General features: G+C 36.7%; 1 protein-coding gene across 2 annotated transcripts in view; it reads right to left on the reverse strand.

Moving 5' to 3' along the window:
* Positions 1–25,820, reverse strand: part of UBE2K (ubiquitin conjugating enzyme E2 K) — a 52,838-nt gene that overhangs the window by 12,506 nt on the left and 14,512 nt on the right. Inside the window, exons 1-4 of one of the 2 annotated variants that reach the window (XM_045573316.1) lie at positions 12,843–12,943; positions 9,285–9,378; positions 4,073–4,131; positions 3,132–3,214 (exon numbers count right to left, since the gene is read on the reverse strand). Coding sequence is in view for 1 of the 2 variants with exons in the window: in XM_036418282.2 (XP_036274175.1) it covers positions 3,132–3,214; positions 4,073–4,131; positions 9,285–9,378 (236 nt within the window). In the remaining variant the exon portion in view is untranslated. Of the gene's footprint in view, positions 1–3,131; positions 3,215–4,072; positions 4,132–9,284; positions 9,379–12,842; positions 12,944–25,820 lie in introns of those variants that run through there. The other variant, XM_036418282.2, reaches the window with a different exon arrangement.

Genomic DNA, 25,820 nt, shown 5'->3' on the forward strand with positions numbered 1-25,820 from the left:
CACCATGATGAGACTTTGTTCTGAGCAAACGAGGGGATGTAACTGCTAATAACTTAGATGGGGTGAACCAAGTTTTTGGTTAGGGGGAATATCAATCAGTTCAGTTTCCAACATGTTTAAGTTTGAGATAAGCCTAGAGGAGTTCAGGTAAGATAAATTTGTGAGTTGCTAGTATGTAAACCATGAAGTTATGAGATCAGATGAGTTTACCAAGGAAGTGAATATTGATGAAAAGGAGCACAGGTTAGGACTTAGTCCTGAAGCATTTTTTGTAAAATATATTTTATTGATTTTTTACAGAGAGGAAGAGAGAGAGGGATAGAGAGTTAGAAACATCGATGAAGAGAGTCATCAATCAGTTGCCTCTTGCACATCCCCTACTGGGAATGTGCCTGCAACCAGGGTACATGCCCTTGACCAGAATTGAACCCAGGACCTTTCAGTCCGCAGGCCAATGCTCTATCCATTGAGCCAAACCAGTTTTGGCAGTCCTGAGGCATTTTTATATGCAAAGCTCCAGAGAGGGAGTAACCAGTTAAGGAGTCAGAGAATGAGCATAGGAAAAGGGAACAGAATTGATATCATGGAAACCAAGTTGGGGGGCAGGAGGGGAGGTATCTCTTAACATTGCAAATAAATATTCATTAATATCACTGAACAATAGAGCTAGGGATCTTGGAGATGACCTTACAGGTACAAACAATGGGGCCAAGAAATTCAGTAAGTTGCAAAAAGCAAAAAAATCAAATGAAAGACAGAAGATAAAGTTAGGCAGATGTATTCTCACTGTTCAATGTTTAACAATATGAAATGTAGATCAAGAAACTAGATCCCAGGAGATGATATACTGAGTGGGAAGCCTTACACAGATGTGCTATTAGAATGAAAAAACAAAACAAAACCAGCAACTCTTGCCTGTTTATCCAGTTACTAAATAAACCAAATCGCCCATACACTGAATGTTGTCATTCCTGTCTCACCTTGTTCAGGTTCCTTTCTTTCCCTTCCTTAACAAATCAAACACAGAAGTTACTTCAATGTCTTTATGCTCCTTGCTTGTCTGCAACCTGGGCACATGCCCTGATGGGAAATTGAACCAGTGACCTCCTTGTGCATGGGTCCACACTTAACCACTGACCAACACCAGCTGGGCCCCAATGTCTCTTTATACTTCTTAGTCTTTTCATCCATTTTCAGAATAGGCCTAGACATAAAACAATTCACTTCATCCTGTCAACAGCCTTATGAAGGAAGTATTAACCCCATATTTTTTTCCAGATGAATTAACTAAGGCATAAAGATTAAGTGATTTGCTCAAGACTACATTGTTCAGTAAATGGCAGAACCAAGATTTGAACATTTTGAACATAATGACTCCAGAGTAAGAAGTTAAAAAAAAAAAAAAAAAAAAAAGCTTACAGATTTTGAGAAAGAGAGGAAGGGAGAGGGAGAGGGAAAAGGGGAAAGAGGGAAAAGGGGAGAGGGGAGAGAGTGAAACATGGATTAGCTGCCTCCTGCCTCTGACTGGGATTGAGCCTGAAACCCAGGCATGTGCCTCGACCAGGAATCAAACCTCTAGAGTAGGGGTGTCGAACTCAATCAGAGAAAGGGCCAAAATCTAAAATCCAGCCTAAATCTCGGGCTGAATGGTTTACTGAACAGTCATAAACTGTCATTGTGATGGAAACGCAGCGGAGTGCAGTGATGACAGCGCGGTGCGGGCCACATTGCAAGGCCTGGCGGGACGGATTTGGCCCGCGGGCCTTGTGTTTGACACATGTGCTCTAGAGGCATGGGACAATGCAAAATCAAGTGAGCCACACAGACCTGGGTCAAAGTAAGAACTCTTAAAACACTATGTTAAGATCAAATCAGACAAAATATGTGAAAGCACTATAAATTTCTGTGCAAATGAAGATATCACCTACAAAGGTACTTCTTGGAAGCTGAAAATCTAAATGAACACTTTTCACATTTTTGTTGGGTAACACCATCTAAGTCAGAGCTGATTATTTCAATACGTTCTTTTTAGTCTTTAACAAACATTCAAAATAACAAAAAACAAATTTACCAAAAAAAAAATGAAGTCCAAAACTTCTCAAGAGGTAAGCTAGCATCTGACATTACTTAATAAGCTTGTATTAAAAATATAGACTGTGATCTCAATTATAACATTTTCAATTACTTAAATACATAAATCTTAAAATCATTGCCCAAACAAGAGAAATGGTAATACACAGTGGGCAAAAGTAGGCTTACAGTTATGCATATGCAAAAGTTTATCCTTTTTTTTTTTTAAATTAATATATTTTATTGATTTTACACAGAGAGGAATTGAGAGGGACAGAGAGTTAGAAACATCGATGAGAGAGAATCATCAATCAGCTGCCTCTTGCACACCCCCTACTGGGGATGTGCCCGCAACCAAGGTACATGCCCTTGACCGGAATCGAACCCGGGACCTTTCAGTCCGCAGGCCGACGCTTTATCCACTGAGCCAAACCGGTCCCGGCAGTTTATCCTTTTTTAAAAAAAATTATTTAAATGATATTTTACAGAGAGGAAGGGAAAAGGATAGAGTTAGAAACATCGATGAGAGAGAAACATCAATCAGCTGCCTCCTGCATACCTCCTACTGAGGATGTGCCCGCAACCAATGTACATGCCCTTGACCAGAATCGAACTCAGGATCTTTCAGTCCACAGGCTGAGGCTCTATTCACTGAGCCAAACCAGTTAGGGCTGTGGTCAGCAAACTGCAGCTCACGAGCCACACGCAGCTCTTTGGCCCCTTGAGTGTGGCTCTTCCACAAAATACCACGGCCTGGGCGAGTCTATTTTGAAGAAGACGCATTAGAAGTTTTAAGTTTAAAAAATTTGCTCTGAAAAGAAATTTCAATCATTGTATTGTTGATATTTGGCTCTGTTGACTAAAGAGTTTGCTGACGACTGGGTTAGGGCAAAACAGCTTATTCTTGAATTGCTATTTATTGTATTATTTGCCATATGAACAACTATAAATCTAGTTTTGCCCACCTCTGTATATTCAGCTTTGAAGCAGTACTCATTTTAACACTCCAAATATAGTCTTGGAATTCATATGGGAGAGAAGGTAAACGAAAAATCTCTTACCATTGATCTTTCAGGATATCCAAACAAATAGCCCCTGTGACAGAACTAATATTAGGATGCCATATTTTAGTGATAAACCGGACCTAAAAATACAAAGCATACACGTTTTTAAATAACAGAAATAAAACACATATAGTTTAAATAGAATTACAAGAGAAAGAAATCCTCATATTTAAAAAGAGTGCCTATTTTTACATCAATAAAAATATATATTAAAAAAAAAACTCAATGGAAAAATATCCTTGCATAAGGATTAACAATAATCACAACAAAAAATTAGAAAACCTATGGTGCCATTTGAGGTACTGGAAATATAGAGGGGAACACTATGTAAAGTATATGATTGCCTAATCATTAAACTATACACCCAAAACCAATACATAATAAAATAAAAAGAAATTTAAAAAATCAACTTTGCCCAGTTGGTGAGGCTCAGTGAACTAGGTCACAAACATAAAAGATAAAAACAGTGAACATCTCTAAGTGGTCATATAGAAATTTTGTTTTCTATTTTTCTTTGTACTTCAATATATAACTTTCCTGTACAAAAAACAAACTACTTTTATAATAATAATAATAATAATAATAATAATAATGAAAAAGAAATGAAAAAAAAAATTTGTGTGAGTTCTCTACATCTTGGAACACCAAGTTTTTCCAGACCTAGAATTTAAGCCATTTAATGTAACTGCTAATAACTGTTATTATTAGCACATCCTATTATTCCAGCCTAGAGCCATTATTAGATGCCTGAGTAAGCTTGCTTTTCATCATAATTCTAGAAGCTGTCTTCCATTATCTGAAATCTTGTCCACATTAAATTTTCATAGTGAATAACTCAAAACATTCTAATTTTAATAAGCACTAAAATATATGTTATTAATTAAGTGGGCCAAGAGAAATATTTTAGAAGTTCATGTACAAAAATAGGCTTACAATACCTTAGGGGGATTAAATGGATATGTTTCTGGTATTTTTATCTCCAGTTGATATCTTCCTCCTAAAAAATGGGGAGAACAGAAAGTTAGGAACACTGCTCATCTGAACATATAAAACAAATATAGTGGTAGAAATTTCAAACCATGTAGTATTTTATATTCAATTACAACAAACTAATTTTAAAGTTGCAACCAAAAAAGGATATAATCAAAAGCACAATTTTTAAAATTTAAAGCATACAGAATACCCATTTTATACAACTATATTAGCTTATTAGTGAATAATAGGGCTAGACATAGATAAATACATTAAATCCAGACAATCCAATGCCAAAGATTTGATTGGGATAATTATACAATATACACCCTGTCTCCTTTGTTTCTTCTTAGTCCACACTGACAAGAGATGTTAAATAGTGGAAAAAAGAAAAATAGAAAGCAGGGAGGTATAAAGGCACAGATGGCATAGAGGTAAAGGATATATAGATTATGCCATAAACGGAAAAAAGTCTACTTCTAGCTGGTTCTCTCATAAGCAAAAATGTCTAAAATTTTTAACTTGTGTCCTAAATTAAATAACATTGCTTGCTATATTTTCAAAATAAAATTCAACAGTAACAGGTATGCCTAAAGACAAAAACTTTTGTCTCTAAATAGGTGTACAAAATGCAGAGGTTTACAAAGAGATAGTTCTAAGAAGGCAATATTCTGTTTTGAAGTTATATTGAGCAATTAGCAGCTAAATACATATTTTAAAAAGTTTATCTAGCTTCCCATACCTGGGAGAATAACAGCCTCTCAGGAAACTCTGAAGGGGAAAACCTTGCACTTGAATGAGAAGCTAGATTTGAATATTAACTCTATAGAACCTAATTCTAAGACCCATTAAAATACAACAGTAACTATTCAAAAATATAGCAAAAAAAACCCAAAAAAAAAACCTTGTGCTACCAGAATATTTACATATGAAACTATACCTGGGATTTGCTTCAAATAATCACGGAATGATCAGATCAAAGACTGGCCATGAGTTGAAAGCCTTTAAAGCTGGCCGGTGAATATATGGAGAATTCATTATACCATCTACCTTCTTCTATAGATATCTGAAATTTTCCATAATAAAAAGCCCTAGCTGGTTTGGCTCAGCAGATAGAGCATCAGCCTGTGGACTCGGAGTCCTGAGTTCGATTCCAGTCAAGGGCACATGCCCGGGTTTCAGGCTTAATCCCCAAAAGGGGGGCATGCATGAGGCAGCAGATCAATGATTCTTTCTCATCACTGATGTTTTCTCTCTCTCCCTTTCCCTTCCTCTCTGAAATCAATATAAAATATATTTTTTTCAAAAAGTAAAATAAAAACTATGTGCTAGGAGCAATATTAACTTCAAAATTCCATACATTCAACTCTCAGTATATCATAAATTCTCTCAAATACTCCTCCACTGTTAGAAATAGGTAGGTAAATGTGAATCTGGGAAAAATAAAAGCAATCCACTTGGTTCCTGTTTCTTCAAACCCTTTTTGGTTCCAATTCTTCTTTTCTTGCTAATTCTTTTTAATAGAGTCCCAAAGTGACTGATACATGAGTTGAACTAGATGCCTGAATCATAGAGCATATGGCAGCAGTGAAATATATAGGAAAGTAGTCAAAACAAAAGGAACAAAAATTAAGATAGACGAGTAATAGGAGAAATTTTGTGAATACAAAGATAACTCTTTATGTTCAGTTATAAATGCTAGCTTCAAATACAGGCATAATAAATCTTGCCTGAAGAATATGCAGATTCTTTTTCTTTCCTAAGAAACTTACTTTATATATAAATAATGCTGAATCCTAGACTCCCCAATCCTATTTCTATTCCACGTCCTATTAATATGCTGTCTTGAATTATTTTTTGTCCTGAATTATTACCCGATAACTTTCAATATCTAATCATAGCATTATTTGGTATACACCAGAGCAACACAATTAAGGGAGCTTTATAACTACATTATTCATATTACAATAAGTTTCCCTATAAAACATTTTATTTTTGTTATTAACTTTTAATAATAAAATTTTATCACTTTTATATTCAACTTAATCCAAATGAATGGAATGTGATGAGATTTTTTTTAAAAATCAACAATTCCATAAATTCAAAACAACTCTTAAGGAAAAAGGCTCAAGAACTAAATTGTTCCTTTCCCACTGAGCCATTATGAAATGAGAATTAAGTAACATGTGTAATACTGTAATTTTCCCATGGGTGTTCTACTTCTCAATCTGATTACTTTTAACACTGCATAAAATAGCTACCTCATTATTTAATAATGATTATAAACAATTTAACGCCCCACAGGTAAATTTTTGCCTTAGCTAAAAAAAAAAATCTCAAAAACTAGTTAAAAGCCCCACAATAAATATTATCTAACTATTTAACCATGTTTATATATTTTTAAAAAGTAGTATATGTTGCCCTGACTGGTTTTGCTCAGGATAGAGCCTTGGCCTGTGGACTGAAGGGTCCCAAGTTCTATTCCAGTCAGGGGCATGTACCTTGGTTGCAGACACATCCCCAGTGGTGTGTGTGTGTGTGTGTGTGTGTGTGTGTGTGTGTTTGTGTGTGTGTACACATCCCCAGTGGGGGGTGTGTGTGTGTGTTTGTGTGTGTGTACACATCCCCAGTGGTGTGTGTGTGTGTGTGTGTGTGTGTGTGTGCGCGCGCAACTGGTTGACGTTTCTCTCTCATAGATGTTTCTAACTCTATCCTTCTCCCTTCCTCCCTGTAAAAACCAATAAAATATATTAAATTTTAAAAAGGAGTATATGTTTATGCCTTTGAATATGCTTTTCCTAAACAAAGTTAATATTTCTCTGCAAATTTTATATAAAAATACAATTTAAATTTATCTATCTTAAATATATACCCCAAAAACATTAAAATTAATCTCATCAAATATTAATGTCTCATATAGTGGCAGCTGTGGAAATAAGCACTTAAAAACCACCAAACTTGTTTCTAATTAGCAAAGAATGTTATATTTATAATTTAATCATCTTACAAATAGTGTCTATGTTCCAATTTTTTAAATTATATACCTCTCTTAAGGATTGCCAAGAAAGTAGAGAACATTCTGCCATTTAATTCAGGAAGTACCTTGTTTATATGTAGCCAACTAAAAAGAACTCTAGAATGATGTTACTGCCCTATTATCTTTAAAACATCTGAACCTAAAAAGAGTAATTCAAGAATATTTATAATGTCTGCCTTCAGGAAGAAGCTAGTACAGTCGTCCTTCAATATCTGCAAGGGATTAATTCTAGACAAACTTCCAAAATTCACAGATGTTCAGGTCCCTTACGTTGAATGATATAGTATTTTCATATAACCTATGCATATCGTCCCATATGCTTTAATCATCTCTAGATTACTTATAATATCTAATGCAATGTAAATGTTATGTAAATAGTTGTTACAGTATATTTATATTGTTCAGGGAATAATGACAAGAAAAAAGCCTATACAACCACCATATATCTAACTACATTAATATACATCAGCAAAATGTAACATCCTCCTTCCTCAAATACTTTCATCTGAAGTTGGTTGGATTCACAGATGTAGAACCTGGAGATATGCAGGACCAACTATATATCATTACATACAACACCTGCTATTAAGAAAAGAACCTGATTTTTATAAGATAACAAAGATCTATTATTTAATGATTGTCAAAAGGACTAAATGAATAGCTTCCATGAAAGCATCTGAATGAGGCCTGGCAATATAAGGAGACACTCAATGAATAATATAAAAATTTAAATATCTAAAAATGACTCATATGAACCATAAAAAAAAAATTATTATTTAAGATTTGGTAAAGACATTTTTAGGGTCTTTAAAATTTGAAATAAAATAAATATAAAATAAAATATTCTAGTATACTACATTCTTCTGAAAAAATTTGGAGTAAATGTTCATTATAGGATTATAGAACCACGACATTTAAAATAGGCAAAATCACCACTTCTAATATTCAGTCAATCCTGATTTACTTAAAAAAACAGAAAAGTGATGAGAAATATATGCTTTGAAGTCAAAGGCTGAGACTGAAATCCCAGCTGTGCCACTCAGATGACTTTAGACAAGTTACTTCTCTGAGCTTAAGGTGTTTCTTCATCTATGAAACATTGACAACTGTACTTACCTTATAAGATTTGTTGTAAAAACTGAATGAAAAAAATACATGTAAAACTCTAACAGTAAAAACTCAGTAAGTGTTAATACTACAAATTGTTATATGATTTCTATAAGTATTTAAATGCCTATTATATGCAAGAACCTTGGTTATGCTACATAACCCAAACTTATATTCATTACTGAAGATTTGCCTAATGAAGAAATATTGTAAAAAGCTATAATGCTTTTTGTATCTTACCACCCAATTTCATGGTCTAAAATAGCTAGAGACTTAGTCTGTGAACATAAAATTCAGCAAAGCTGCCTCCTTTCTTTTTTATGTATCTTGAAACAATCACGAAAAGCTTTCCTGAATTATGAAAATCAAATATTTGTAATACAGCTTATAAGAAGACATACGTGAATGAAATGCTCAATGACAAACAGGGGAGAGGAATTTTAAAAATATATAAGTATTTTTATCAGTCAGAAATTTAAGGCAAGGTTTGTTATAGACACCATATGGAAGGGTAACTGAAAGTCTATAGTCCATATAAGTTAGATGCTTAACAGATATGCTTTATACTATTAAATTCTAACCTATATAAGCTGTAACTTGACTCTACTGAATCTATTTTTGGAAAATAAAAAAATTAGCTAAAATTCAGTAAGAAAAATAAGTCCAGATAAGTATCTATTTTTATTATTTAAAAATTGCTATATATCCTAAGCTAGGGGTGTCGAACTCAATCAGAGAAGGGGCCAAAATCTAAAATCCAGCCTAAATCATGGGCCGAATGGTTTACTGAACAGTCATAAACTGTCATTGTGATGGAAACGCAGCGGAGTGCAGTGATGACAGCACGGTTCGGGCCACATTGCAAGGCCTGGTGGGACGGATTTGGCCCGCGGGCCTTGTGTTTGACACATGTGTCCTAAGCCAAATGAAATTACCTCCCATTTAATTTATAATATATGCTTAAGTTATTCTGATTTAATGTTTCAGACAAGTTCTAATACGCACAATATTTTGATACAGAAAAAAGTACTTGCCTTCATATGGTGTGTCTGGAGGTCCTGCTATTTCTCCTCTTAATTCTGTAAAATTCTCATCTACAAGATCTACTTTAATTTGATTTTTGCTCGTCTTAAAAATAAACAGAAAATAAATGTTAGTTATATCAGCAAGAAAAAAGCCTATTATAAAGTATTATCTATAAAAATTTTGAAACCCCCTATTTCCTTAGCTTGGTTATCTGCTCTAGTAAAAATAATAGTCTTGTGTTTTTCTAGGACTTAACTAGCCAGTTTTAAGAATATTTAAAACAAACAAAAAATAATAATAAAGTTTTCACTTCAATGTTTTCAATGAAATAAAACTACTTTGAACAATAGTACAATGGCTTATTGACTTTATAAGAATGTTTAGAGAAAAACAGCAGACATTTATATTTGCCAACTTCATGTATGTTAGGTACAAAGGGATAAATCTATTCATTTGTAGACTAACACTGAGATACTATACCCCCAGGTTACATGGACTCTATCCATATAAATAGAAAAATCAGAGTCAATAAAAGCCATTTAGGCTATAAGCTCTCACTTGAAATAGTCACAACTCTAGATGTTTAGATTAACTGAAATATTACACCATCCACCCAGATGGTAAAAGCTCTAAGCATCTAATTGACTTCTCTTTCCATAAAAATTCCTGAAGCCTAATTGCCTCCCTAGAATTGTCTAATGCCTTCTTCAATTTGTTTTTCTACTCAGTTTACTTCAATGGCAACAGCCTCCTTTCTTTCTTTCTTTCTTTCTTTCTTTCTTTCTTTCTTTCTTTCTTTCTTTCTTTCTTTCTTTTTTTTTTTTTTTTTTGAGATATAATAGCAATGAAATCAGATTTGTATGAAATCAAAACATTCTTCTTGGCTCCTAGCTCTCTGCCTCCCTGGCCAGCCTATCTATCCTCAAAGCCATAACCAGTCTTTCTCTTGCTCTCTTCAGTCTCAGAGCCTGTCTCTGGATATCTCCACAGGTAACTGGTTGCCTGCAAAGAAGCTGTAGGCCACAGAGGCCTGCTCCTGGGTGGCAACAGCCTACTTTCAAAACAGATTTTTATTTTAAATTTATATACCATCTATTTATTCAGCATATTACACTACTTCTCAAAGTACTTTATTATCAATAGTATCACTTCTCAATCTGTTTGTTATCAGAGTTGATCAATGGTGATTCAGAAAACCCTACATTGGGATTCACATTGATGTTCACAAGTACCTGTCAACATGAAAACATAACTTGTATAACAAATAGTGTCCCTTTAGGTAAGCTGCTGTTCCTTCTTGGGTCTTCCCAGCATGATCAAAGAGTCAGGCGTCTGTAAGTGTCTTAAGCAGGGCAGGAACCTTGTCAGTTCTGCAGCTTACAAAGTTCACTCTGAGGCTGGAAGAGAGGTCTGACCGAGCAGGAGGGCCTTACCCCACCGTTTGCCTACAATTTCCAGCTGTCTTTCTGGGACAGTCTCTAAGGTGAGGCCCAGAGTTCATTCTGGAGGATCCTGCAACCTCACTCTTCTACTTCACCATTGGTCACTTCCTTCCTTTTTTCCTTTTGCACCCCAATTCATTCCCTTTTACTGGCTCTAGTAAAGAATACCTTTAAAAGATGAAGTTTGAACTGAAGGCAGTTCAACTTAATATACAACTTAATATACAAGTTATGTTTTCATGTTGGTCCTCTAACATTAATTACAAAAACCTTCTCCATTTATATTTTCTGGCCTATACTAGCATCTTACTGCTCTATATTTTTAATAGTTTGTCCTCCCCTTTTCTTAACTTTTAAAAATATAAAGCCTTAATATACAAGTTATGTTTTCATATTTTTTGGTTAGGATTTAATATTTTTACCTAAGTAACACAATATTATCTACTCTTATGAAAATAAGCCTAGCAAAACCTCAAGAATAAATTTTTGCTTTTGAACCTACCTTCTTAGTCTTGTTTCCTCTCCCCACCCCAATAGAAGCTACTATTTTTACTATTTCCATACTAAACTGTTTTAGTACAGAATGTTAAGTACAGAAAAAAGATACAATTTAAAACCTAAATTTTAAGTTTCATGACTCCTAATTAATCTTATCTTTTAATAAGAGCATAAGATAAAAAACTTTATGCATTTTGCCGAAACCAGTTTGGCTCAGTGGATAGAGCGTCAGCCTGTGGACTGAGAGGTCCCAGGTTCGATTCCGGTCAAGGGCATGTACCTTGGTTGCAAGCACATCCCTAGTGGGGGGTGTGAATGAGGCAGCTGATCGATGTTTCTGTCTCATCCATGTTTCTAACTCTCTATCCCTCTCCCTTCCTCTCTGTAAAAAAAAAATCAATATATTTAAAAAAACACTTTATGCATTTCAAAATTAAACATCCTAATTAGTACTGGCTTGTTTGCTATCATTTTTTTATACTTGAGATTAAAGTATTTCATATATTTCTGAAGACAATTTTATTCCCCAAATTAAAATTATAAATATGCATAATGAGAAATATCTTCCTGTGCTCTAAAAAAATCATTATTACCCTGGTATTTGTAGCAGAGGATTAAGTGTACAGTTTAAGCAATTATAATAAAATATTGTGTCCAGTATGCACAGCAATTAATATTAAAATGAAAATCAAAGGCATCAGACAATTTAAGGAGCCACAAGTATAACTATAGATTTCCGTTTCTCTCTGAAGATTTATAAGTAATACAAGAGAACCGTATTTTCCGGCGTATAAGACGACCCCCTAATTTTACAGTTAAAACATAGGTTTAGGCCTTTATTCGCTGTATAAGACTACCCCCCACTTCCGCGGCAACACCAGTTCTTTTTTTAATAGACCGCCTCTCTGACTCTGGCCAATCCAAGCAGGCTTTTTATGCATGCAAATTATACATGTTCTATACCCGAAGCTACACTGTGTTCTAGTAAAAAGCCTGCTAGGGTGGTGGTATAGTGTCATCCTAGAATTCCAAGTGAGGTGCTTTCTATCCGTCCTCCTTTCTCTGTTCCCTCTGCTGAGACCTGAATTCAGACCACTGAAAAAGCCCGGTTGACTTTTTTTCGTTTCAAAAGTCGTTTTACACGCCAGAAAATACGGTGATCAGATCTTGCAAATCATTAATGCTTTCAAAGTTCTCTACTATTTTCCACAATATACCTTTACCAAAAAGAAGTAAATAACCAACAATGTGAGGATACTAAAGGATAGGATTAAAGTTTGGAGAAAGAGAGGAGGAGGTAACAAATTAGAAAAGCTGCCTTCTAAATTGCACCCAATTGTCTTGGTAAATAAAATGGTAAGTAAACATTATTAATTTTTATACCCTGTCTTTATTTTTGTCCTCATTACCCCAAATTATAATTGAGAAAAATGGGTTTCTCACTCTATGAAAGATTTACTAAATTAGCTCAAGAAAATGCAACTACCATAATGAAATCTATTATATATCGGGTAGAAGTATTCTATATGATCTAGAGTAGGGTCTTTATTTGCCGAGAAAATGGAGAATGAAAGACAAAGATTTTTCACAGCTTCATTTTTCCATTATACAATTATCCTTTATTACCTCCACAGTTTAATTCAAACATCCAATTGTTCCACAATCCAGAACTCCGATTCTGTGCCCCCACAAACTAATTAAAATCCCACTTAAAACTGAGTTAAAAGAAAGACATGGAAAATAGCAAAAGATGACAAATAGTATTAGAAAAGGCATGACCTTTGGGGTCAGATAGATGTGAACTGAATCCTACTTCTGCCAATCACTTGTGGTATTAATTCAGGTAAGTCACTTAACTTCTCTCAATTTTATTACTGTAAAATGAGAATACATCTCAGAATTACGTATATGAGAATATCCTGGATAGAAGTAGAGAATGTTGGTCCTCTAACATTAATTACAAAAACCTTTGCTTTCAAAGCTTTATTTTATAAAATGTACTCACAGTTGTTTCAGTCTAATACGAATGTTAAGTTCTAAAAGTAAACCACAGGCTCCCTTTCCAGCATTCACTAAAGATGAGCACCTGGTCGGTGCAGGCACAGGAAACAGTGCAGCAGTGAGGCAGTCATTAGACTTTCTAGATGGTATGGCCTCAGTCCAGCCTTAGAGTGAAGCGGGCTGGCAGTGCCCCTACAAATAGTGTCCCTTTAGGTAAGCTGCTGTTCCTTCTTGGGTCTTCCCAGCATGATCAAAGAGTCAGGCGTCTGTAAGTGTCTTAAGCAGGGCAGGAACCTTGTCAGTTCTGCAGCTTACAAAGTTCACTCTGAGGCTGGAAGAGAGGTCTGACCGAGCAGGAGGGCCTTACCCCACCGTTTACCTACAATTTCCAGCTGTCTTTCTGGGACAGTCTCTAAGGTGAGGCCCAGAGTTCATTCTGGAGGATCCTGCAACCTCACTCTTCTACTTCACCATTGGTCACTTCCTTCCTTTTTCCTTTTGCACCCCAATTCATTCCCTTTTACTGGCTCTAGTAAAGAATACCTTTAAAAGATGAAGTTTGAACTGAAGGCAGAAAGCACATTTTAACCTGCTGAGAGTGGTACGCCTCTGGGGACATGGGAGCCAACATCAGAAGGAAGTCCATCCTCCTTTTCAGAGAACTGCCTAGCACCGTGGTCTGCAAACTGCAGCTCGCGAGCCACATTGGCGCCTTGAGTGTGGCTCTTCCACAAAATACCACGGCCTGGGCGAGTCTATTTTGAACAAGTGGCATTAGAAGTTTAAATTTAAAAAATTTGGCTCTCAAAGGAAATTTCAATTGTACCGTTGATATTTGGCTCTGTTGACTAATGAGTTTGCTGACTACTGGAGACTACTGGAAAGATTAACCTAGTCCGAGTCACTCACCCTGTGCCACCTAACTCAGTCCACACTGCCTGTAACCTGTAACTTATACCTTGCCTACTTTCCCATGTTCATAATTGTTAGTTTCCCATATACCCGTATTTTCCGGCGTATAAGACGACTTTTGAAACGAAAAAAAAGTCAACCAAAAATCAGGGGCAAAAGACCAAAATTGCACAAAAATTACCTGCAGATCTTGACGGCAAAGTAAGTCTTTTCTTTGAAGTGGGGGGTAGTCTTATACAGCGAATATAGGCATAAACCTATGTTTTAACTGTAAAATTAGGGGGTCATCTTATACGCCGGAAAATACGGTAATCTTTGTCCTTCTACACAATATAAACAACTGGCTTATGGGGAGGAATAGAGCAATTTTGTAGATGACCTACTGCTCTCCCATACTGCCAGCATTATTGGAATAAATGCTCATATATGAAAACAAAACAAAACACACACACACATACACACAAAAAATACACAGAACAATGTGTTATTCATTTTAATGACTATAATAACCAGGGAAACTAAACAAGTCTTTGGATGAAAACTTAAAGAATTGTGTTTGGGATCATTGCACTACATTGTTTTGAGAGGACAGCTGCAAAGTTGCTTTTCTATAATTTCTTCTCCCAACTCAGCTAAACACAAAGTGGGACCTCTCGTAGTCCTGAATTTTATAATTTTCCCTTTTGGCTCCAATGCATTTCTAACACATAAAAAGAAAAGAAATTAATAGAAGCTATACAGTTCCTAGTAAACATTTTTAAAATAAACTGTTTTGTTTAAGATATAACATACATAATGTATGCAAAATAGCACGGTACCAGGGCAGGTCATTAGTCATTGCAGCTGGTCCTGATGTCTGCCATGGCATTGCTCCACCTGGTTTTGCTGCTTTTCTGGGCCTGGAGCTGAAACACAGCTGAGGCCTACATGTCATCTCCAGGGGTTATTGCTTAAGGGAGTGGTCCTGCAAGGGCCTGTTGCTAGGTACCCAGGGCTCTCTGCCCTGGTGACCCTCTGCATTTGGCCCTTTGTTCCTGCCCTGCTCTTGACTGTGAGAAATGCTCATCTGTCCGAATTCAAATAATGGACTCATACATAGACAGAAATATGGCAAAAACAAAACTTTTAATATGTTCTTGAGAGCGAGTGTCTGGCTGTACTGGCACATATGGAGTATTGATCACAGGCTTATCCAGTCCCTCCTCCAGTTTCCATAGGCTAAGTATTATGGGTCACCGGTTTCCTCAGACATCGTTTTCTCATACATCATCTAGGTCTCATTGTCTCCCATTGGGCCACTTAAAAAAAACTGGGCTGAGGCCTTTTCTAGTTGTCTCCACCTCTCCCTGGGGTTTCCACCATGATACTGGCTCATATCCACAGTCCTTTGTTCTTATATCCTCTTCTCTCCTCCCTACATTCTGTTTGCCCTGGGAAAATTTAGTAAATGGTTCCATTAAAAGTTGACTGTGCTGAAGATGGATCATAGAGGCTTATTTCCTACAATGCCTAACTGCCTACTACAATTGGAAGTAAAGCTTATAGAATTTAGTTATTACATACTAAAAGTGTATGATAAGGAAGAAACAAGGATCACTCTTACAGTTTTGATTTTCAACTGGGTGGATGATCCTTTATAATAAAAGGCTAACATGCAAATCGAACAGCAGAACAACTGGTATCTATGATGCTCACTGACCACCTGGGGGCAGATGCTCAATGCAGGAGCTGCCCCCTGATGGTCAGAGTGTTCCCACAGGGGGAGTGCCATTCAGCAGAAAGCAGGCTCATGGCTGGCAAGCGCAGCGGTGGTGGCAGGAGCCTCTCCTGCCTCTGCTGCAGTGCTAAGGATGTCTGACTGTCGCTTAGGCCCATTCCCCCACTGTCAATGGGACACTCAAGGGCTCCTGGACAGTGAGAGGGTGCAGGCTGAGCTAAGGGACCCTCCCCCCCTGAGTGCATGAATTTCCTACACCAGCCTCTAGTAGTATAATAAACCAAAATAAGGAAATAAGAAATTGAAGGGTCAGAGTTTGGGAAAAAGGGAAAATCAAATTCAAATTTAGATATGATGAAAAGAGGTATGAAAACTATAAAAATTCCAAGGACCAAGTAGACTGTTGAAAACACAGATCTAGAGCTCAGGCGTATGCTTGGATCAAAACAAAAACAAAAAATCAAGATCTGTTATCACTGGTACAAAAGGAAGAAAAATGTTTCAGGGACAGAGTAGCTAGCTAATGTTGCTAAGAAGTTAAGAATGATAATAGCAGTTCATACCTACATAGCACTTTATAAGTAGAGCTCTAACTGACTTAAATATAATAACCCTCTTAATCCTTGTAACAATCTCACATGTTTACCAACCAGGAAATAGAGATACAAAGAGGTCCACACAAATATTAGTGAAGCAAGATTTCAAAAATGACTCATAAGCCCTAGCCTGTTTGCTCAGTGGTTAGCCCATGGACTGAAGAGTCTCGGGTTCAATTCTGGTCAAGAGCACATACCTCAGTTGCAGGCTCATCCCCAGTCCCAGTCAGCGTGAATGTGGGAGGCAACCGATTGATCTGTCTCTCACATTGATGTTTCTCTCTCTCCCCCTCCCTTCACTTTTTCTAAAAATCAATGGGGAAAATATCCTTGGATGAGGATTAACAACAACAAAAAAGACTCACAAGTCAATCTATTTCACTGACTCTAAAATACCACAAATTATAGGATGCCCTGATATATGCCACTAAGAAAAAAACACTACCACTCACATTATCATACAATATTTTATCATTTAGAATTGCTACTTTACACTTAAAGAGACTTTAGATTTTACATACATTACACATAAGACTGCATTAAGAAAAAAATAAGCAAAATAGTTATTTTGTTCATACACATAAAATACTTCCACAAGCATATGTAAGAAACTGGCAAGAGTGGTTCCCTTAGGGTAGGAAAACAAGAACTATGGATCTAGAGTAGATGGGAGAACATGGTGCTGTCTAAAAATGATTTCAGAGACACGTAACTTGCTACAGAACACTTTATAAAGGCTGATGGACTGAGCAACAGGCAGGTATTTGCAAAGTGAGGGGGGGAAAAGGTAAAAGCATCCACTATAATTGGGTAGTCCATGAAAGATGAGGGAATGGTGAAAGAGAACTCTTCCAAATTTTGGCTGTGAAAGAAAGTGAGAAATAGGGCAGTAGTTGGAGAAAAAAAGGATTTTATGGGAGGGGGGGTTTAAAAATAAGAATAGCACAGATAGCCGAAACCGGTTTGGCTCAGTGGATAGAGCGTCGGCTTGGGGACAGAAAGGTCCCGGGTTCGATTCTGGTCAAGGGCATGTACCTTGGTTGCGGGCATATCCCCAGTAGGGGGTGTGCAAGAGGCAGCTGATCGATGACTCTCTCTCATCGATGTTTCTAACTCTCTATCTCTCTCCCTTCCTCTCTGTACAAAATCAATAAAATATATTTTTTTAAAAAAAGAATAGCACAGATAATCTAATGAACAAGATAGAAAGGGTAAAGCCTAAAATGAGAATGACTGGCCTTAGAGAACAAAATACTTCTTCTATATCAAGAAAGGAGTAATAGATATACATAGGTCAACATAGCTGTATAGGTTTCTTCCTCTTCTATCCTTGATGAAGGACTCCTATCTTCAAATCTTAACTGTGACCCTAGCCACAATCATCTTTAAGTATACACACTGGGACAGATAATTTATGAACAGGATCTAAACTTAATTCAGAACCTAGCACACTGTAGGAACTATATACTTTTCAGAACTGGCTTGAATCTAACTTGTAAAAAATAACATGCTCAGCCCAGTTGGCGTGGCTCAGTGGTTGAGTGCCAACCTATGAACCAAGAAGTTATGGCTCAATTACCAGTCAGGGCACATCCAAACCAGCTAAGACAAAAACCTAGCTGTTTTTGCTCAGTGGATAGAGTCGTCAGCCTGTGGACTGAAGGGTCCCAGGTTCGATCCTGGTCAAGGAAACATGCCTGGGATGCAGGCTCAATCCCCAGTAGGGGGCGTGCAGCAGGCAGCCAATCAATGATTCTCTCTCACCATTGATGTTTCTACCCTTCTCCCTTCCTTTCTAAAATCGATATAAATGTATTTAAACATATATGGCTCAGAATAGAAATGTGCCTGATTTAAGATTTTCTAATGTTCACAATTACATGTTATATGACAGCAACAATAACACTCATAGCCCACATTTGTACATCACCTCATCTTTTATGAGAGCAATCACCTTCCCTTTCCCATTTTATTTTTATTTTTTGGTTGAAATTAAGTCTCACTTCTGATGGGGCCATTATAAAGCTACTGAAATCAAAATGCCTGACTTCAGCTTAGAAATTTAGGCACACATAACAATGGAACAAAATAGGAAACCCAGATGTAGGCCCAGACTTATATAGTCAACTGACCTTTGACAAAGGAGTAATTTGATAGGGGGAAAAGAATAGCATTTTTAACAAATGGTGCTAGAACAAGTGAACAAAGTAATCTTACATTACATTTAACATTTTTTAAAACTGGAAAAATTCTTTTATTTTTTAATCTTTATTGTTGAAAGTATTACAGGTGTCCTCCTTCCCTTTTTCCCATTGACCTTTTTCACCCTCTACCGTTCCCCTAAAATGGCAAAATTCTTTTTTAAAAATATATTTTTATTGATTTCAGAGAGGAAGGGAGATGGGAAGAGAGACAGACATCAACCATGAGTGAGAACCACTGACTGGCTGCCTCCTGCATGCCCCTCACTGGAGAGTAAGCCCACAACTAGGGCATTTCCCCTGACCAGGAATTGAACCAGGACCTATCTTCTAGTTCATAGGTCAACACTCAACCACTGAGCCTGCTGGGCTAAGCTGGCAAAATTCTCAATACCCAACACTGGTAAGGTCAAAGTGGTACCAATAAAGCTCATAAGCCCTTTTTTTAAAGGTTAATAATGCAAAAAATATTAACACCATAAATTTTCATACTCTTTAAACCAGTACTCCCACTCCCAGAAACTGCTTTAGAAACTCATTTCATTACATGTAGAAAAAGTTATCATCATGGAAATTACAAACATTACATATAATGAAAAATAAGAATCTAAGTATCCAACAACTGAGGAATGCCAACAAGAATTATGATACAATTTAAAGGGAAACAAGCAAAAATAAATGGAGTAAACTTATGGTTTCCCATCCAGCATGTAAACACTTAGAAGCTATCACTCCCACTCACAGAAGAAAAAAAACGAACAAACTAGAAATCAACAACTCTTCTTAGATATAATCACAGGGCAAATTGCCGCTGTCAAAATTGGAGACAGGTAGGCAGAAAAAAGAGAATCAAACCTTACCAGAACAAAAGCTTGCAAGCCTCTCTGCGTGAACCATTCATTACCTGGTTAGGTAAATCTAAACTGTAATTGGTAAATTACAGTTGCTGGAGGCTCAGAAAGGATGAATCTGAGAATTTAAAAAATCCCATGGGCCTGCACACTTTTATGATTTTTTAGCTCCAGGATTCCTTCAAGATTTTTACAGCTAAGATCAGAGAAAAATGCCCTCATTCTTCTGGCTGCGAAAGGAGGTAATTCACCATTTTGAAATAGTAAGCCCAGAATATTATGTTACCCCAAAGAGAAACTATTTCACCAGAGCCTAACCAATTGGGGTTTTAACAGATCTAAGCAACTAGAGAAGAGAAAAACCCAATTCTAGCCCCCTCTAGCTTCCTACTCTCATCTAAGAGGGGAGGGGACTGAGAAACACTTGAAGATAAGAACTTAGAGGCACAGGCTCACTAAAAGACTGAGACCCAATTACGGACTATAGGTTGATTCCCTTACCCCAAAGTCTTACCATTAGGACTCCAGTATAACAGGAGACCACAATTCAAAAACTTGCATATCTCAGACCTTATTTAAGATGTTTCTAAAGAACCAAAGTCAACAGAGGAGCCCTAGCTGGTTTGGCTCAGTGGACAGAGTGTCAGCCTGTAGACTGAAGGGTCCTGGGTTCGATCCCCCTTAAGGGGAGTGCAGGAGGCAGCCAATCAATGATTCTCTTTTACCATTGGTGTTTCTATCTCTTTCTCCCTCTCTCTTCATCTCTGAAGTCAATAAAAAAAATATTTTTAAAAAGTCAATAGAGACAAAAACAAGAACAATAAGAGAAGATTTTAGCCTCTGACATCTATAGCTACAGCAAAACTCAGCCAATTCCATAGACAGGTAAACATAAAAGTATCTCACTGAAGGTCTATTTACACCTCAGTTTCTTTTACCCAGTACATCATGTCTGGCTTTCAAAAAAATTACAGGGCATACTAAAAAATAACCCACAAAAAAACAAAGACTCTGGCTCATATATGATAACAATGCTGAAATTAGACTAGAAATTTAAAACTATAATTAATATGCTAAGTACTCTAATGGAAAAAGTTAATAACAATGTCCAAAACAGATGGGTAATGAAAGCAGTGATGGAAGCTCTAAGAAAGAATATAAAAAGTAAATGCTAGAAATAAAAAAAAACACTGTAACAGAAATGAAAATTGCCTTTGGTGTGCTCACTAGTAGGTGAACACAGAATCATTGAGACAGAAGAAATGTCAATAGAAACTTTCAAACAGGAAATGCAAAGGAAGAACAAATGAAAAAGAACAGAACACCCAAAAGGTGTAACATACAAGAATACCTGATGGAGAAAAAAAAGAAAATAAATAAAGCAATAATGACTAAGAATTTCCATAATTAATAGACAACAGATCTAGGAAACTAAAAAAAAATTCAAGTCAGGATAAAGCCTCAAAAATCTATACCTAGAGACATATTAAATTTTTAATTTAAGAAAATTAAAAAGCCAAGATAAAATCTTGAAAGAAGCCAGAGGAAAAGAACATTTTACATACAGACGTGCAAAGATAAGAACTGCGCCCAGCTGACGTGGCTCAGTGGTTGAGCATTGACATATGAACCAGGAGATCACGGTTCAATTCCTAGTCAGGGCACATGCCTGAGTATGGGCTCAATTTCCCGTGGGAGGCAGCCAATCAATGATTCTCTCTCATCATCGATGTTTCTCTCTCCTTCTCCCTTCCTCTTTGAAATCAATTATATATATATATATATATATATATATATATATATATATATATATTTTTTTTTTTTTTTTTTTTTTAAAGATAATTAAATTGGACTTCTCTTCAGAAAACATGGAAGCAAGACAAGAATGGAGAAGAATTTAGTGTTGAAAGAGCTTGGCCATGGTGGCTCAGTGGTTGAGTGATCTATGTACCAGGAGGTCACAGTTTGATTCCTGATCAGGGCACATGCCCAGGATTGTGGGTTCAATCCCCAGTAGGGAGTGTGCAAGAGGCAGCCAATCAATATTCTCATCACTAATGTTTCTCTCTCTCTCCCCCTCTCCCTTCCTCTCTCTGAAATCAATAAAAGCATATTTATATAACGAAAAGACAACCTATCTAGTGGGAGAAGATATTCACCAATGATACATCCAATAAGGGGTTAATATCTGAAATGTAACTCATACAACATAACACACCCCCAAAAAACCAAAAAACCAAAAACACAAACTAACAATTCGTTTAATAAATGGGCAGAGGATCTGAATAGACATTTCTCCAAAAAGAAAATACAGTGGCCAACAGACATATAAAAAAATGCTCAATGTCGCTAAGCATCAGAGAAATGCAAATTAAAACCACAATGAGATATTATTACCTCACATCTGTCAAAATGGCTATCATCCTATATAACAAAAGGCTAATTATGCAAATTGTCCCCTCAGGTGTTTGACTGAGAGTTCAACCATTCACTATGACATGCACTGACCACCAGGGAGTGGCATGGAACGAAGGCCAGATTGGGCTGGAGGGAATCAATGTGTGGGGGAGGGAAAAAGGGGGACATATGTAACACTTTCAACAATAAAAGAATTATTTTAAGAAATAAAGGTTGAATGAAAAAAATAGTAAATAAAATAAAATTACTGGGTTATAGTATTTGAACTCTTCATACTTTTATAACCAAAGTACTTTCTAGAAAGATGGTCATAAATTATTGTAGTGCTGGTACTTCACGAGGCAGCCCATTTCATCATATTCTCATCATTAGCACAGTCTTTAAGAACACACACAAGTAGCCCTAAGTGGTTTGGCTCAGTGGATAGAGCATCAGCCTTCGGGCCGAAAGTTTCCAGGTTTGATTCCAGTCATGGGCATATGCTTTGGTTGCAGGCACATCCCCAGTGGGAGGTGTGCAGGAGGCAGCTGATTAATGTTTCTCTCTCATAGATGTTTCTAACTCTGTATCCCTCTCCCTTCCTCTCTGTAAAAAAAAAAAAAAATCAGTAAAATATATTTTAAAAAAAATAAATGAATGAATAAAAATAAAAACACACAAATAGAAAAATCAACTCTCTATATTTTTAGTGAGACTAGCCTGTCTGTCCCAAGCAGCACTGCTGGGGAAAAACTCACATTACCACTCACTAATTGGTCTCATGTTCAAGTGAACACCATATACAAATGGAATTTAACATGACCCTATGTGTCTATGTTCTTACTAAAGAATAATCCTTCCACTATGCCACCACTCTATTCTTCTCAAGGACTTTGCACCTTCAATTACTCCTGCTCTATCATAATTTCTCACCCACCAATATACAAACATTCACTATTATCTACCAGAAAAATTTCTAAAGATCTTTTATGGCCATATTCTTCGCTAGCTCCCCTTCTTCTCTGCTCTCCTGTGAAGCAAACATCTTTTTTAAAGTTGATGATGTGACATGCTGGCCAGGCAGCTCAATTGGTTGGAGTGTCATATGACACCAAAAGGTTTCAGGTTCAATTCCCAGTCAGGGCACATACCTAGATTGTGGGTTTGATCCTCAGACATACCTAGATTGTGGGTTTGATCCTCAGTCAGGAGGTAATCAATCAATATCTCCCCTCCCTCTCTAAAAATCAATAAAAATATATCCTCAGGTGAGGATTTTTAAAAAATCGATGTGTTATAGTTGTACACTTGAAACCTGTATGGCTTGATTAACCAATGTCACCCAATAAATTCAATTTTAAAATGTTTATTAAAAAGAGTTGCCACCCTAACCGGTTTGGCTTAGTGGACAGGGCATTGGCTTGCAGACTGAAGGGTCCAGGGTTCGATTCGGGTCAAGGGCAAATACCTTGGTTGCAAGCATACCCCCAGTAAGGGATGTGCAGGAGGAAGCTATCAATGTTTCTCTCTCATCGATGTTTCTAACTCTCTATCCCTCTCCCTTCCTCTCTGTAAAAAAATCAATTAAAAATGTTTTAAAAAATCAATAAAATAAAAAAATAAAATAAAAGAGTTGCCTTAGCCAGTTTGGCTCAGTGGATAGAGTGTCAACCTGCGGACTGAAGGATCCTGGATTTGATTCTGATCAAGGGCACATGCCCAAGTTGCAGTTTCCATCCCCAGTAGGGGGCATGCAGGAGGCAGCCAATCAATGATTCTCTCTCAAAAATTGATGTTTCTATCTCTCTCTCCCTTCCTCTCTGAAATCAATAAAAATATATTTTAAAAAATACACACACACACACACACAAAAAAAACCCACACAGAGTTGACCAGATTGTCAGATCCTTACCTTACCTTACTTCCTCTTAACCCACTCCAATGATATCCATTTTTACCATTCCAATAAAAATATTCCATGCCGGGACCGGTTTGGCTCAACGGATAGAGTGTCGGCTCAGGGACTAAAGGGTTCTGGGTTCGATTCCGGTCAAGGGCATGTACCTTGGTTGCGGGCATATCCCCGGTGGGGGGTGTGCAAGAGGCAGCTGATCAATGACTCTCTCTCATTGATGTTTCTAACTCTCTGTCTCTCTCCCTTCCTCTCTGTAAAAAATCAATAAAATATATATATTTAAAAAAAAATATTCCAGTCAAGGTCACCAATGACCACCATGCTACAAATTCGAGTCATTTCTCCCATTTAGCAGCAAGACAAAGTTGACCATCCTCTCCTTGGAACGGTCTTCTTTTGGCTTCAATGGCATCACTCTCTTCTCATTTTGCTCAGACATCACTAAAATTCCTTATGCTTTGTTAGTTCTCGGTTCAACTTCAAATTGTAGGAGGAGGCCAGGGCAAATACTAGGACTTAGACCCCCTTTCTTTTCAAACCAAATTGTTCTAGAGTTAAGTCAACTTGTCTAAGCTTTAAATATATCATCTATATACTTAGGATGCTCAAATCTCTTTTCAGACATGACTTCCAAACTCATCTCAGAAGTAAGCATCATGATCTATCTAAAGAGATAGGTGTTTTCCCAGCTTCTTCATTTTTTCTCTGTACCACCAGCAAGCTGTGGTGACTCTATATGTACCTTTAAACATTTCCTGAACACTTCTACTGCTCTTCAGCTTCCTATTCTACCCTAAAGCTAAGATACAATCATCTCTTGCCTGGCCTACCAAGAAAGGCTCCCCAAATTATTTTTCTGAGTTCATTCCTACTCCCTCACTCTCCCACTATACATGGCAAGTTGCCTACTCAATTTCCTTTCTCCTTCTTCCTTACTAACGAAACCCTGATTTTAATTGGGGAACAATGTATTCAGCTAAAAGAACATTTCCTAGCCTCTCTTAAACCAAGAAGAGGTTATGACACAGACCTGGATAAAAAAAAAGTAAAAAATAAAAACAGGTCACTAATTGAGGCTTCTTTAAAGGGAGCAAACTCAGCTGGCATGCACCTTATCCCTTTCCTTTTCTGAAATTCAGACCTGTCGTCTGGACGGCTGACAGCCATTTTGATAATTTAAGGACAAGGGTCAAACTCCTAAGAATGATAAATTGGAAGTTAGAATAGTCTACTACCGTAACACTATAAAGCCCTTAATCAAGAATTCAGAGATACTGCCCTCAATTCACTACTATTGTTTCTTTTGTTACACCCAGCCAAAATTAATTCCTAACTCTTAAATCCTTTTTTCTTACATTTTCAGTTTCTATTCACTGTCCCCACAGCAGCCAAAGTGGTCTTTTAAAAAACAATTTTTGTCCTTTGCTTTAAATCTTCAAATGGCTTCCGTCACTTAAAACCCAAATTTCTTACTTTGGGTTTAGAAAATTTTATGTGATCTGGCTCCTGCTTATATCTTCAACTTCATCTTGCACCATTCTCTTCCCTTATTCCAGCCACAATAACCTCCTTTTGTTGGTTAAACACAGCAAATTCTTTCTGACTTTAGGACCTTTATAGTAACTGTTTCCTCTGACCTGGAATGATGATCTCCAGGGGCATGGCTTTATAATTCAGATCTTTATCTAAGACTGAAATCCCAGGAAAGGGATTTAAATTTCATCTGTACAATATCATTATATTTCTCAGCATTGCATTTATCACATATTTGTCTTTCTTGCCCCACTCATCATCACAGCTCCATGCATCCCTGATGGTGCAAATACAGATAGTTTTTTTCTTTAATATAGTTCCATACTTTCCAAAATTCAATAATGAGCAGACGCTTATTTTTATATTCACAGAATTACAATTTATTTAAGAGGAAAAGGCAATTAGATGGCCCTTCAAAATCTTGACTGTATAATAGTTGTTTTCTATATGCATATTAGAGTTAGTATCCTAATATATAACG

This window comes from Pipistrellus kuhlii, unplaced genomic scaffold (genome assembly GCF_014108245.1).
Source record: "Pipistrellus kuhlii isolate mPipKuh1 unplaced genomic scaffold, mPipKuh1.p scaffold_m20_p_1, whole genome shotgun sequence".
In the NCBI taxonomy this organism is placed as follows: Eukaryota; Metazoa; Chordata; class Mammalia; order Chiroptera; family Vespertilionidae; genus Pipistrellus; species Pipistrellus kuhlii.